General features: G+C 40.1%; 1 protein-coding gene across 3 annotated transcripts in view; it reads right to left on the bottom strand.

The window, feature by feature from the left end:
- Nucleotides 1–13,490, bottom strand: part of LOC117400011 (transcription initiation factor TFIID subunit 4-like) — a 64,002-nt gene that overhangs the window by 20,240 nt on the left and 30,272 nt on the right. For all 3 annotated transcript variants that reach the window (XM_033999468.3, XM_059022100.1, XM_059022099.1), the window contains one exon: nt 4,668–4,798. In XM_033999468.3, coding sequence (XP_033855359.3) covers nt 4,668–4,798 — 131 coding nt within the window. The remainder of the gene's footprint in view (nt 1–4,667; nt 4,799–13,490) is intronic.

Raw genomic sequence — 13,490 nt, 5'->3', positions numbered from 1 at the left:
ACTGTTGAAATATTAGATAAATAAAGTGTAAACTGTATTCAATAATTTTAGTACACAAAAAACCTACAGAAAAATAGCCTCACCCTTATCTGCTTGCATGCACAGCGGTGCTAGATATGGAAGGTTCTTTTTGGCAGTCAAAGCGAGATTTGCTTGTCTTTTGCAGTTTTGAATCCAAGGCCTTTCTATAATACGAAAACCTGTCAGTCGAAGCGAGCATTTCATAAATTAGGGGAGTTGTGTCCAGTATCAGTTCTTATCAAATAAGTAGCGACTTTCTTTGAGATGATGTTTAAGAGCCAAAAAAGACTTCATGCCATGAATTTGGAGAAGTGCTTACAGTGGAGTTTCACATTAATCAAAACAATGGCCTTGCCAAGTAAAGGGTATCTGAAACCTGCTTGTGCAGGCAACTTTTAGAAACAGAGAGAGGTCAGGCATAGTCCGAGAACTGCACAGTTAAATAACTTCTATTATATTTAACATGTTTATTATTGTTTAAAATGTAAGTGAAAATAACTGAACTGACCACTTTATGCTTATTCAGAGGCAGTCTTTGTCCCATACTTTGTTAACACACATTTGTATATGAAGTTAAACTGGCCCAATGACAACACACTGAAAAGGTAACATAATATGCGGCTATGAGGGACATATATCATTGATGAAAGAGGCCAAAGGAGGCTGACACAAACTGTGCAGAGCAACAGACGGGCTACAGTTAGTCAACTGACAGTCCAGTACAACATTGGTGCCGAAAGACCCATAAAAGAATGCACAACTCGTCGTACCTTGACACGAATGGGGTATGGCAGCTGGCGACCTAATAGAGTTCCACTTCTTTCAGCAAAACACAAGAAACTGCGGTTGCAGTGGGCTAAGGACCGAAAACACTGGACAATGGAGGATTGGAAAAACATTGGCTGGTCTGATGAATCCCGGTTCCTGCTGTTTCACGCTGATGGGAGGACTAGGGTATGGAGAAAACCACGAGTACATGCATCCATCACGTCGCTTGTCAGAATTGCAGGCTGCTGGTGGTGGTGTGATGGTGTGGGGTGTGTTTTCATGGCACACATTGGGCCCCTTAATAAAACTGGAGCAACGTTTGAATGCCACAGGATATCTGAACATCATTGCCAATCAGGTGCATCCCTTCATGGCAGCAGTGTATCCATCCGTTTGGAGTAGAGATGCACTACCAGCCAACTTGACACAACTCTGGGAAGCACTGGAGTCAACATGGGCCAGCATCCCTGTGGAACGCTTTCGACACCTTGTAGAGTCCATGCCCCAACGAATTGAGGCTGTTCTGAGGGCAAAAGGGGGTGCAACTTAGGAAGGTGTTCCTAATGTTTTGTACACTCAGTGTGTGTGTATATGCGTATACATGTGTGTGTGTGTGTGTATATATATATATATATAAATAAAAAGAGTACATGCGAATCTGACAACAGTGCCTGCTGCTGTACTGCACTAGTTGCAGAGTGTGACGTGTTTAGCCTGGTGACTAAATCACGTCACATGCTGAAACTTGCCGCGTGTTAGAAGCAATCCCACGTGGTTCATCCCGCTGTGGGAGGTATCAGCAATGTGTCACTGGATAAAAATAGGGTCTTTGAAGAGGAAAGCGAGTGAAAATGAAGCATGTGGCAGTGGAGTACAGAGGCGTCTTATCAGCCGAGGCAAGTGCGGCATGGACTCATCAATAATTCCCAAAGGCTAAAAAAACATTTTGCATATTCTTTTTATTTAATTGAGAAACACTTTTAAAAGCACAGTTAACCCTTTGCAGTCCATTTATTAAGTGCGTGTCAGGCGCGTCAGGTCCAATTTATTTTCACACGCGCAGTTAATTTTAGACGCGCTGTTTAAAAGTATTTTTTTTCCACAGTCAAACGGGTTTAAAATGCCCTGCATATCAACAAAGCACTCACTAGGCATCTCCAGCCCCGCCCCACCCTTTCGTTCGCTATAGCTTTCACATATGCTAAGAAATAAATAATAATAATAATAATAATAATAATAATAGTCGCACATACAGATCAATCATCTCCTGATCACTTGTTTTATCACCAAACTCCTCAATAATGCGACCCAAGTCATTATTTTATTACTATAACATCTCAAAAAAGTTCTGCAAATGTCTGTGATATTCTCTGAGCACTGATGCAATAGCAGCCAGCTTGTTTCCTTATGGCCGCCGTTATCTGAGGCCAGGGGCAAGTATGACGATTCATGAGATACGCCCTTTTTTTCGGCTTGTTTCGGCTCCTGTCGCTCCCACTCGGCCATTGAATGGTTTTCTCGGCTTTTTCCGGAGAAAAAACAACTAGAAACCTGTTTTTTACGTCTTTTTGATGATGTCGGACAGGGTCCGACATTGGACCGGATAGGAATAATTGCAATGTCGGACCAGGTCCTACATAGGGCCGCTAAGGGTTAAGCATGTATATATTAAATAAATGTAAGGCCACAGAAGCGCTTGTGACATTATTTAAAAGTCAGAACTCGCTTTCACCAGTAGCGAAAGCGCAACACCAGAAAGCTGGTACAACGTTGTGTTGCCACACTGCTGCGCGAGGCACAAACCTTGAGCACCTCAGAAAGCTGCGTGTTACCAAGGCAACTAACCGCACTGGGATCCCTTTATGAAGGCGTTGCTACGGTAACCACAAGTTGGTGAGGCGGCACCTACTGGATTTGGAGTAGTTAGAATTTGCGATTTTATTTTTTTCAATAATGGCTTTAGTTGAATCTGATATTATATGCGACCTGATGAAAATAAGTTTTACAGTAAGATCCCAAAAAGAGAGACGTTCAATTGTTAAGGATGGCAGAATAACACTAGCACTGGAGATTCTGAAGAAAGACGGTAAACGAACACGGCAAGGAGTGCATAAAATGGCAGGCAGCGCTGTGAACAAACTACAGTTGGCCATGTTTCCTTCTTTCAACTAAATAAGGCAAAGTTTCATCTCTTTTAATGGACTGTCAATTTCTTGCCACGACATGACAAGCTGCCTTGTTTGAAGGCATTGCAATGCTCTCAGCGGAGGTATATATGAAATCAGCTGAACAAAGTACATTTACTTTTAGTGCGTTAGCCATTGAATGGGGGGTGGTAATAACTATTTAGTGTTTTGTGAGTATCATGTGAAACCCTGCAACATGCAGACGTACAGAGATACATACTTCGGATTTACTTGGACCTGTAGCGAAAAGGAGCCGCGTCCACTGAGTGTTGTATGTTACGAGATGTTGGTTGTTGAACGAAACTTTGAAGCTAGCTAATCTTCGGTGCCATTTAGAAACGACTCAAAAAACGAGTGGACAACGTTTACGAAAGCCATTCGTAAACGTTGACAGTGAAATGCACATGAACTTGGCATCAAAGGAGTAAGACAGCAGTCCAACAGAGCTTTCATGTGACAGCTCCTAGTCTTCACGCAATGAAATCTTAGTGGCATCTGGTTATACGTTCGTCACCACAAACTCTTGTGAAAGTGGATTTTCTGTGCTTGTTGCGTTGAATTCAAAGTACCGGAGTAGGCTGGATGTGGTACCAGATTTAAAGCTAAAACTGTCACATTCAGGCTGTGACACAGCTGAAACAGCACCAGCCATCATTATGTAAGTTTCCCATATGGCATCGGGTATCAATTGCCGCACTATAGTGTAAAGCAAAATTAATCGAATTTTCTTGTATAGCGACTGTGTCATTATGCTAGTAGTACACGGTGGTCCGCAAAATTTTTCAGAAGGGGTCCGCACACCCAAAAAGGTTGGGAACCAGTGCTCTATGGTCATCTATCTTATGGTAGTGCTTCCTGATTAGTGAATGGAAGTTCTGAGGTTTCTAATGTTTAACTGACTAGTTAAACCTACATATGATGTATCACCTATTATGAAAATGGAAACCTAAGAATGTTAATGCAAAGTAAGCATGCTTGTGAGCAGATCTAAAGCAGTCTTTTGTGGTGAGACTTTGAGCGCTGGTTCTAATTTTGAGCAGGGACAAATGTGGTATTTTTAATCGAAATCATTTAGTATATTCTCAGAGGTCTAATTAACCTTCAGCCTTCATTGCCCCACCATTGCACAGTCTTTCCCTGACATACTTAAAACTTTTCCAACTCTTTTGCCAATGTAATTTATACTGTTTGGATATTAAAAGTACTATGATAGGAAGGTCTTTGCTACAAAAAAAAAATGAAGCAGCTGCTTTTTCTAAAGGGATAAATCATTGTGGTTAAGATGAAAAGGGTCAAGTGTGACTGAAATGCATTTATCTTATTTGCCCAATTAACACTTGATCTTTTTAACAGGAATTGCATGGAAATAACATATTCCATGTCCGTGTAGGCTTGCATACGATGTGAATAAACAGGATTCTGTTTTATAGCATGTTTCCAATAAAATTAAACCAAACGTGTGTTGGGTGCAAAGAAACACAGGGTTACAAGTTTGGAAGTTTTAGTTTGGATTAGGATTCACCATGAATTTTGTTTAAGTAAAGTCTGCATCTAATATACATGCACTGGTATTATGTCTTTTCCCAGTGGTTTTTAACAGTGTGGTCTACAGAAGTTAAACATGCTAAACCCTTAACATGCGGTCATTTTGATGACCTGGAACTTGCTGAATGAGAAGGGCAGAAAGAATACCTTGTATGATCTTGTCCGATGTTGTGATGCCACAGTCATTTTTTCTACCAATGTCCGTAAGCGCTCCTGTGTGGCATGAGAGACAAGACTCACAACATCTGGATTTACTTCTGTAATGCCATGTCTCTTACCTACAGAAGCAGAGAAAATCCATTACATATTGTAGAGATGGCAAGTAAATTAAGCAATTAGCACAGCAGGTATTCTGTTCCCCTGGAAGTCATACACACTAATGAACAAAGGTAAAGAAATTAGGATTTTTCTCATAAAGTCCCAACTTCAAAGGCAGGCATTACATTAATAAAACATAGCCTGCAGTGTCAGAAAATATTGATACAGTTTAATTTGGCCCGCAGGAACCATTCTCTACAAGGTCATATTTACAACAAAGACAACAGGAACACTAATCAATGTCTAGGTTCTGAACTGCTAAAGGCTGCAGAAATCAGTACCAGTATCAGTTTATATATCCAGAGATGAAAGTGAGGAGAAGTTTAAAAAAAACAAAACAAAACAAAAATAAAAAAGTGGCAGGAATCTGGGATCCACTGCCGTGTTGGATTTTTTGCTTAGGAACCCAAATTGAATGAAGTTAAGATTCAGATTACACCTGAAATTAAAATGAACTTGAGCTAATCATCCACTGGTTTGGACTTATTTGCAATACTAAGCATTTAATATTGTAAATGTTTATTTTAAGCACACATTTGATATTTTCTGCTTCATTTTATGTTACCATGGAAAAAAATGTACGAAAATACAGTGCTAATAAAAACATGTCATCTGAGTTTAATTTAAAAAAAATGTTTAAAAACTTAAAAAGGGTCCGTGTACAACTTCACGGGGCGGGAGCCAGGCTACCTATAGAGATGTCACCTGACTTCTCGGACAGCCACCCACCGTTAGGACCAAGCCCTCGGCAGGACGAAGTCTGAGTCCTGGTGAGGTCACCGCTGCAGATAAGAAGGGCTGCGTCGTGCAGTGGTTGAGGCAGTGAAACCATATGCTGTGGCAGTAGCGAGGTTGTAGATCGGAGGATCGACTGTAGGGATCGAGGTTGGTATCACACCGGAAGTGACTGTAGCTGGTGCAGCAGAGGCTGAGATTATTGCTGGAATGGAAGAAAATACTGTAATTGTGGAACCTTGCTTTTCTTGCTCGATGTTGGACACCCATTTATCCAAGTTGCTGAGTTTCGTGTTGACTGAGGATAAGGTATGTGCGAATGGTTGCATGAATACTTTTATTTAGTTAAAAATCCGAGAATGTTCCTGCTAAGTTTCGCTGACTGGAGCAGCTGCCTGCTGGTCTGATGTGCAGGCTGTTGGGTTAGCTTGCTCCGAGACAGTCTACCTGCGGTCTGATCTGGGCCCCTGAACAGTCGAGCGCAGCTGGGGAGTTTTCTTGGGTGGAAAAATTGGTTCTGCCGAGATGGAATTACAAAAGAAAATGAAAAGAGATTCCCGGTTGCTCTCTGCTGGGCTCTCGCTGCCATTTTTGAAGGAGGATGTTTATGAGTTTGTTGAGCATCCAGTCCTTGAAGTACAGTTGCTCTGGAGGTGTATCCTTGGCCTTGAGTCGCTTAGATGGAAGGGGATGGACTCCTTGGACGTTGGGCAGTGATATGCTGTCCTGCTCGGGAGGCACCTGTTCGGATGTTACGGAGACGCCTAATAGAGAGAAGAGTGGTGGGCTGACCAGATCCTGGGTTGAAGCCGTCGAAGAATGTTCTGGTAAAGACAAGAAATGATCTTCAGACACCTCTGAATCGGAGGAAGAGTTGTGCGGTAAGTATTCAATACTTAATTGGACCTTTTTTTAATTCTTTACAACCAAAACCAAAACAAAACACAAAAGATGGAAGTATACAGTATGACTAATGGTTTAAATAGGAAGTAGATTTGATTGATGATCGGAGATCAAAGGATAGGGAGGATCCTAGCTCCCACCCCCTGAACCACACTTAATAGTTTAACATTTAAAAAAAAAAAAATAATCTTAACGTTCTGTTAATAAAAAAGTTTAAAATGACCTCTTGATTTTTCACTCTGTCTTCTATGGGACTCAAATGTCTGGCAACTTCTTGTTTTTCAAAAGATGCTTGTTTAAACAAGGGGTGTATTTTATAATTCGTTGGATCACCATGTTTGTCTCCATCAACATCAGGTCACAAAGAAAATGCAGACGAGTATTTATTATGTCTACATGTTTTCTGCAGAGAATATGGCTTTCCAATGCCTTTTACCCTCTTGATCCACAATCAGGGGTTCACATAACTGGTATGCAGGTACGCATGCGGACAAATAAAAAATGCGGACTGTTGTACAAGACGCAAGCGTACCGTCAGTATATTTTTTTTAACAGGAAAGCATTTACAATAAAGGCATAACTGAAAAGTAGTAGTAGTAGTAGTAGGTGCGGCAGCAGCAGGTTGGGTTTGCAAACTCACACAAGCTCCCCTTATGGGGGATGATTAATTAAATGTTAATAATAGATTATTAGGAAATGGTTCAAACAAAGATCTAGACTGTTAGTGGCCCTGAGGACCAATACTTTCTTCTTTATGGAGAACAGCAAAATATAGCACACAAGTATAGTTTAGGAACATTGAAATTAACATCAGGCACAAAGCAGCCTTCCCTATTTGCTTCCTTTCTCCTTATACCTTGCTATTTTTAAAAAAGCTGAGTTAGGTATCTTATGTTATTTCTCTATATTTTATTTCTTTAGATTTTTGCCAGTATGTTAACTTTATCATTCAACTTCAAAACCTCAATTAGGTCACCACAAAATACAAATAAAACACATCAGACTCCCTTAACCTTTCCTTAAACTATAAATTCTGCCGAGGTGAAATCCAGTCTTATCCTTTTTCAGCTATTACTTGTTTTCTGTTCCTTTGCAATTATGAGTTTTTCCTGTGTAACTGGCAAATCCCTTTACACCAATTTGATTTCTATTCAGCTGTATTTCAAAGTTAAGTTCTATACTCCAAGGATTTGTCAGCACTGAACTGCATCTACCATCTGAAGAATCTACAAACTCTGCTACGTAAATAATTTAAATTTCTTTGACTTTGATTACAAAGTTGTTGTTTTTTTTTTTTCCCTGCTTCCAATGTGTGCATCAGTTGCAAAGCTGGAGATCCAATCCCATATAGCAGTGACTGATACCTATGAGAGCACAATCAAATCATCTCGCTTAACATGTGATTCTGCTTAACTGTTTTACTAATGGGTAAAAATTAAGTTTAAGAAAGTAAGTGGAGTGACCCGCCTGCAGGTTTGTGTAGCTTGGAACTGTGGATTATAAACCTAGATGTTTGTATTTTCTAGCCACATTGTCTTTTCTTATTGACAGGTTAAGAGAGTCAAAACAGTATTTTGCTTTATTAAGCATCTGACCAAGTTTGACAGAGAACATGCGAGGTAATGACAAGAACATTTATCTTTGCATACAACTACAACAACTAAAAACATTTAGTCATTATCCTTCTCATACAACAGCAGACAGGACAGGGGATTCTCGCCATTCATACCCTAAGAAGCTGGCTTCGCTCCTTGTCAGTTGTTAAGCAGCCAGGTTTTCCCAACATAAAGCCACTGGGGAAAGACTACTCAATGTGTACTAATGAGTCTGATCATGCTGCGGGCAATTTAAGAAGCAACTGGGCAATCTGCAGTTGCAGCACATTTCTAAGAAACCACTGCAGTCGACTGCCCATTTTCTGTGACTTGCATTCAGTGACCTTTCTAAGCCAAAATGTAGTCCAGTTAAGATTCATAGAATATCCCTAACCCAGTCATCAGCACCATTGATCTAAAAGGTTCAGATTCAGAATACAAAGTAATCATATCACGTATCTCATACAGATCTTGAATATTACTGGCAAGGCTGTTAAGCGGGAAATATACAGTAGCAGGCATTCAACCACTGGTAATAGTGTAGCTGGACTGAAGTGTTAAACACCTGCAATACAACATAGTAGTACTGACACTGAAGGGTTTGTACAACAAAAAAATAGCGATACGTTTTAAAGACCTAATGCAGATAGGCAGTCAGACATGTTTGTTTAACTGGGGTACATACAGAGTGACCCTGTATTTTTATTGGTGTACCCACAAAACGGTCTCAGCATTAAGTGTAATGGCTCGGAGACAAAATTAGACATTGGTTAAGTAATGAGGACATGGGGCAACTCTACAACATGTCGCTCAGTCTTTGTGTGTCAGGGATTCCAAACCAGTGGATACCAAACTTGCACAGGAGAGTCACAACCCCTCAGCAAGATTGCCAAATTCAAATCGCGTCATGCTTGCAACCTTTCACAAACTGAACCCATTTGAAAAATTATGTTAAAAATGTAATGGGGGCTAGATCGTTCCCAGACTGTTTCATGAGGCTGGGATGAGGTCTAGGGGACCTTTAATCCATGTACCTCTAACACCCCGACACACCCAGGAGGGCAAGGGATCATGTCAGGTGGAACATCAATGATTGGATACTAGTCCTCTTCACGGACTAATCCAGATTCTGTGTTGATTATACGGACAGGCATGTCAAGGTTTAGGCCAATGCAGTGAATGCTTTACACAGCACATTGCAGAACACAGATGAGGAGTAGTCATGGCGTGGGCTGCACTCAGAACACAGATGAGGAGGAGTAGTCATGGCGTGGGCTGCACTCAGAACACAGATGAGGAGGAGTAGTCATGGTGTGGGCTGCACTCAGAACACAGATGAGGAGGAGTAGTCATGGCGTGGGCTGCAATCTGAACACAGATCAGGAGGAGTAGTCATGGCGTGGGCTGCAATCTGAACACAGATGAGGAGTAGTCATGACGTGGGCTGCAATCTGAACACAGATGAGGAGGAGAGTCATGGTGTGGGCTGCACTCAGAACACAGATGAGGAGTAGAAGTCATGGCGTGGGCTGCACTCAGAACAGATGAGGAGGAGAAGTCATGGCGTGGGCTGCACTCAGAACACAGATGAGGAGGAGCAGTCATGGTGTGGGCTGCACTCAGAACACAGATGAGGAGGAGAAGTCATGGCGTGGGCTGCACTCAGAACAGATGAGGAGGAGAAGTCATGGCGTGGGCTGCACTCACAATACAGACCTCCCTCGTTGCTGTTAGGTACCAAGATGTGACCCTCCATCTGACAGAGACCTTATGCTGGGACAAGCTACTAAGGGTGATAGCAGCCCATCTGGTGCAATTTTGGACTACAAAAAATTGTATGCACCATTTCCGACAGATTACCCCAATCAGCTACTCAATGGACAGTACAGTACAAACATCCTCTTTGTTGATAATCTTGATGACATATATGTGTGTGTTTATACTTTCTTCCAGTTTTCAACTCTGCCTCCCTCACACATTTGTCGTGTGACTCATTTCCAATCGAACCTTGGCACACTTAAGCTCCTCAGTTAGAGCTGAGACTGGCAGCTGCAGCATCCCTTTACCATACATTCTCACTCTGCTGAGGCAGCATGGGACTCTTAACCATTTCCTGACGTATTATCTGATTAACGCTTCCAGCTTCTCTACTGTTGTCAAGGAAACCTCATACACAGTGAGTGGCCACAGAAGTCTTGGCAGTAGACTGAAAATTGAACGTTTGCCCTGTGAAGCACTGATGTCTATGTTCTTCAACCCTTGCACTGCTTGTTCTCTCACTTCTCCCACACAAACTGTGTCCTTTAGGTCTCCATCATACCATCGCCCAAGACTTTTCACAGGCTTCTCAGACACTGTTGGTATTGCCTCACTGTTGATGTAGAACCTCGTATCCACTACTTTACCTTTAATTATAGAGATGCTCCTTGAGATTATATATATATATATATATATATAATCAGCTAGAAATTAACTTTTTAAGGAAGTAGTGAGGATTTCCTACCTGCCTGGAAAGTAGGTAGCAAAATGGTCTTATTCGGTAGTGGTTTATTCAACTAATAATTATATATAAAGTAAAATTTAAAAATAAACACCTACCTACTGTTTTAAATAGACTGAATATCCCAAACTATCAGATAGTATGCCTATATTGAAACCACCTTGTGCTCAACTAACTAATGGAACTAATGCAATTCCTTGTTGAAATGTATTTTTGTTTTATCCTGTAACCATATCTGTCATCTAAGCATTTGATATGCCATCAGTATGGTTAACCAGGTTATGTTTCATTGGTGCAAATTAAGTGGTACGAAATTATCCTCATCTGTCTTCAGTTGTTGACTGAGATTTCGGTAACTAACAATTCATACACACCTATAAATCCTACATGTATGACCTAATAAATTAAAAGGTTACAACCACAACCGAGCTGTTATGAAATTGAAAGCTATATCCACCACGGTACCGCTACATTTAAAAGATTCCTGCAACGTGTAATACTAAGTGGTTTACTTTGTTCATAAATATGTATGCTTGCACTCTGCCTTTCCACTGCATTTTTAAATGCTGTACAATTTTGAATAAATTAACTAAGAAGTAATAACAGAATACGGGATAGCAACCAAGATTTAAAAACAAAAAACAAAAACAAAAAAGAAAAAAGAAAAAGCATGCTGGGTTCGATTTTGATAAAGTAATAATTACCTACCTGTTATGTGTTAATTTTTAGCATGGGTGAAACCAGTTACCATTATAACAAAACCGGAGCCGCCATTCTCCATGACAGATTAAATTAGAATTTTATAGACACTGAATAAACGTGATATCCTGTTAGGTCATTGTCTGTTGTCTTTTAAAATCATAATGTTTTTAACAGTTATTTAAATTTAACTTTTGGTCTATAAAATAAACTTCACACCTTGAAACTGCATCCAAGTTGTGCTATGGTACTGTAGGTATTTGTGCTCCTCTGTCCAGTACGATTTGCATTGTGAGCCTCGCACGTATCTACATGGGCCTGTACAAACCTCAGTCATCTATCAGGAAGATCTATTAGCAATGGTTTCCCGCTTTATGAAAGATACTAATAATGTACGTATTTAAAAAAAAATAATACTGGTAATTATATAAGTGTTCACTCAGGGTCGGTCATATAAACTGCAGCGTAAGGTATCCAAAAAATGCTACTGCATAAAAAACTAGTAGCAAATTAAGAGTTTTGGATATCAAAATGCTACGAAATATACATTAACTTTGAGCCTTGAAAAAAAATAATATATATATTATATATATACAAGGTATATACAAGGAATTTTGCTTCGTTCTATCACAGAGACTGCAGTGCATTAGCTGTTGGCAATCTATAACCATGTATGTTCAACTGAAAGCAAAAATGTCACCAATTGAAATCTGTGCTTATATATCAGCATCCCCAGTGAATACAATGCAGCTGGCCAGCTTGATTTTAATACATAATGTATGGTCAGCCATTGGGAGTTCAACCCAAAACATTGCCTTTGGGGATTGTTGTTTGTTTTAATAATATTTCCTTTAAACAAAGAACAAAACAAAACTAAAATATCTACAAGAAAAACTAAACCTCTATTCAGAAATATCACAACTAGTGTTAGTTGTATTAGTTATTATTTGGCTGACTTTTCTCATTCTGGATGTTTTTGCCTAAAAAAGCTACTGTACCAAATTCGTAACTTTAGAATGGTCCTCTAGAACCCCAAACTCCCTTCCAATCTTGCTCAATTTCTTTTTTAGAATGAAGTGGTCATCCCACTGAAACTTTAAATAAAATAAAATGAATGTGCCCGTTATATTTCTCTCTCTCTCAGGCCAATCATTATTTGCCTACATAATGTATTCCCTTTCTGCAACAATTTCCATTATGTACACATTTCCACAGGCTAGATATTTTTCACCAATGCCATCCCAGGTGTTTTTCTTTGCAATCAGTTTGCTTATTACATTTGTTTTTTCTTCTTTTCGCTGAATTAAGATTTTGATTTGCCTCCCCTCCCCATCCCTTTAATTTCTCTCCTCTGCTTTTTGCAACATTTCTTTTTTAAACTTCTTCTGTACTACTTCTGTGCCTTAAAGCTGCTTCACCCTATTGTATTCTGATCATCCCAGCACACTGGATTCCTGCCACATTGAAAAGTTTATTCACCATCACCCTTCATTTGCATACTGCTTAACAAGAATATTTTATTTGTAGATTCACTTCCTGTGCAGTAGTTATTAGGAGGAACACATGTAGGACTTCTGGTGGTGTCCCAATACCTGCTGTCTACATATACAAAACAACAACACTGACCTCTCTGTGATGCGCTGTGAATTACTACCTATAGTAATCCAAGATCTAAATTAATTAGGCCAAAGTTCTGACACTTCCAATATTCATGCTTGCCTGGAATTTTCTAGGCTATCACCCTGAGGAAACAATCAAATGTATGTTACATGAAAATGAAAACGGAAAAAATACCTTGCAGCGATACCCTAAGCTTTGCTCTAGGGTTTGAACTGACCCCATGTTCTTCCAGCAGCTAGAAGCTTACCTACGCATGCTGCCCAAGCTCAAGCTGTTTCTTTCGAGCTAGATCTCAGAAACTTCCTCAGCTTAGGAAATACGTTGAAGAAATGTTTCAGTTAATGTTGGGTTCATTTTTCTTCCTTCAGCCGGCCTCTGAAAACAATTACAACCACCACTCTACCCACTCCCACTCGTTTTGGTCTTATCTTGTTTGTCAGATGGAGTGATGTAATTTGGGTGGTTTGGGTCATAGCATTAGTCATTTTTGAATGATTTAGCCAACTGCATTGTGCCAGATATGCATAAGTAATAGTTACCATTACTAGACGATACAATATTTTGTTCAAATATATCCCCTCTCCCACTCCATGCACAGAT

Source organism: Acipenser ruthenus, chromosome 4 (genome assembly GCF_902713425.1).
Source record: "Acipenser ruthenus chromosome 4, fAciRut3.2 maternal haplotype, whole genome shotgun sequence".
Taxonomy (NCBI): domain Eukaryota; kingdom Metazoa; phylum Chordata; class Actinopteri; order Acipenseriformes; family Acipenseridae; genus Acipenser; species Acipenser ruthenus.
Note: the sequence above shows the minus strand (reverse complement) of the source record. Positions and strands in the feature narration are given on the sequence as shown.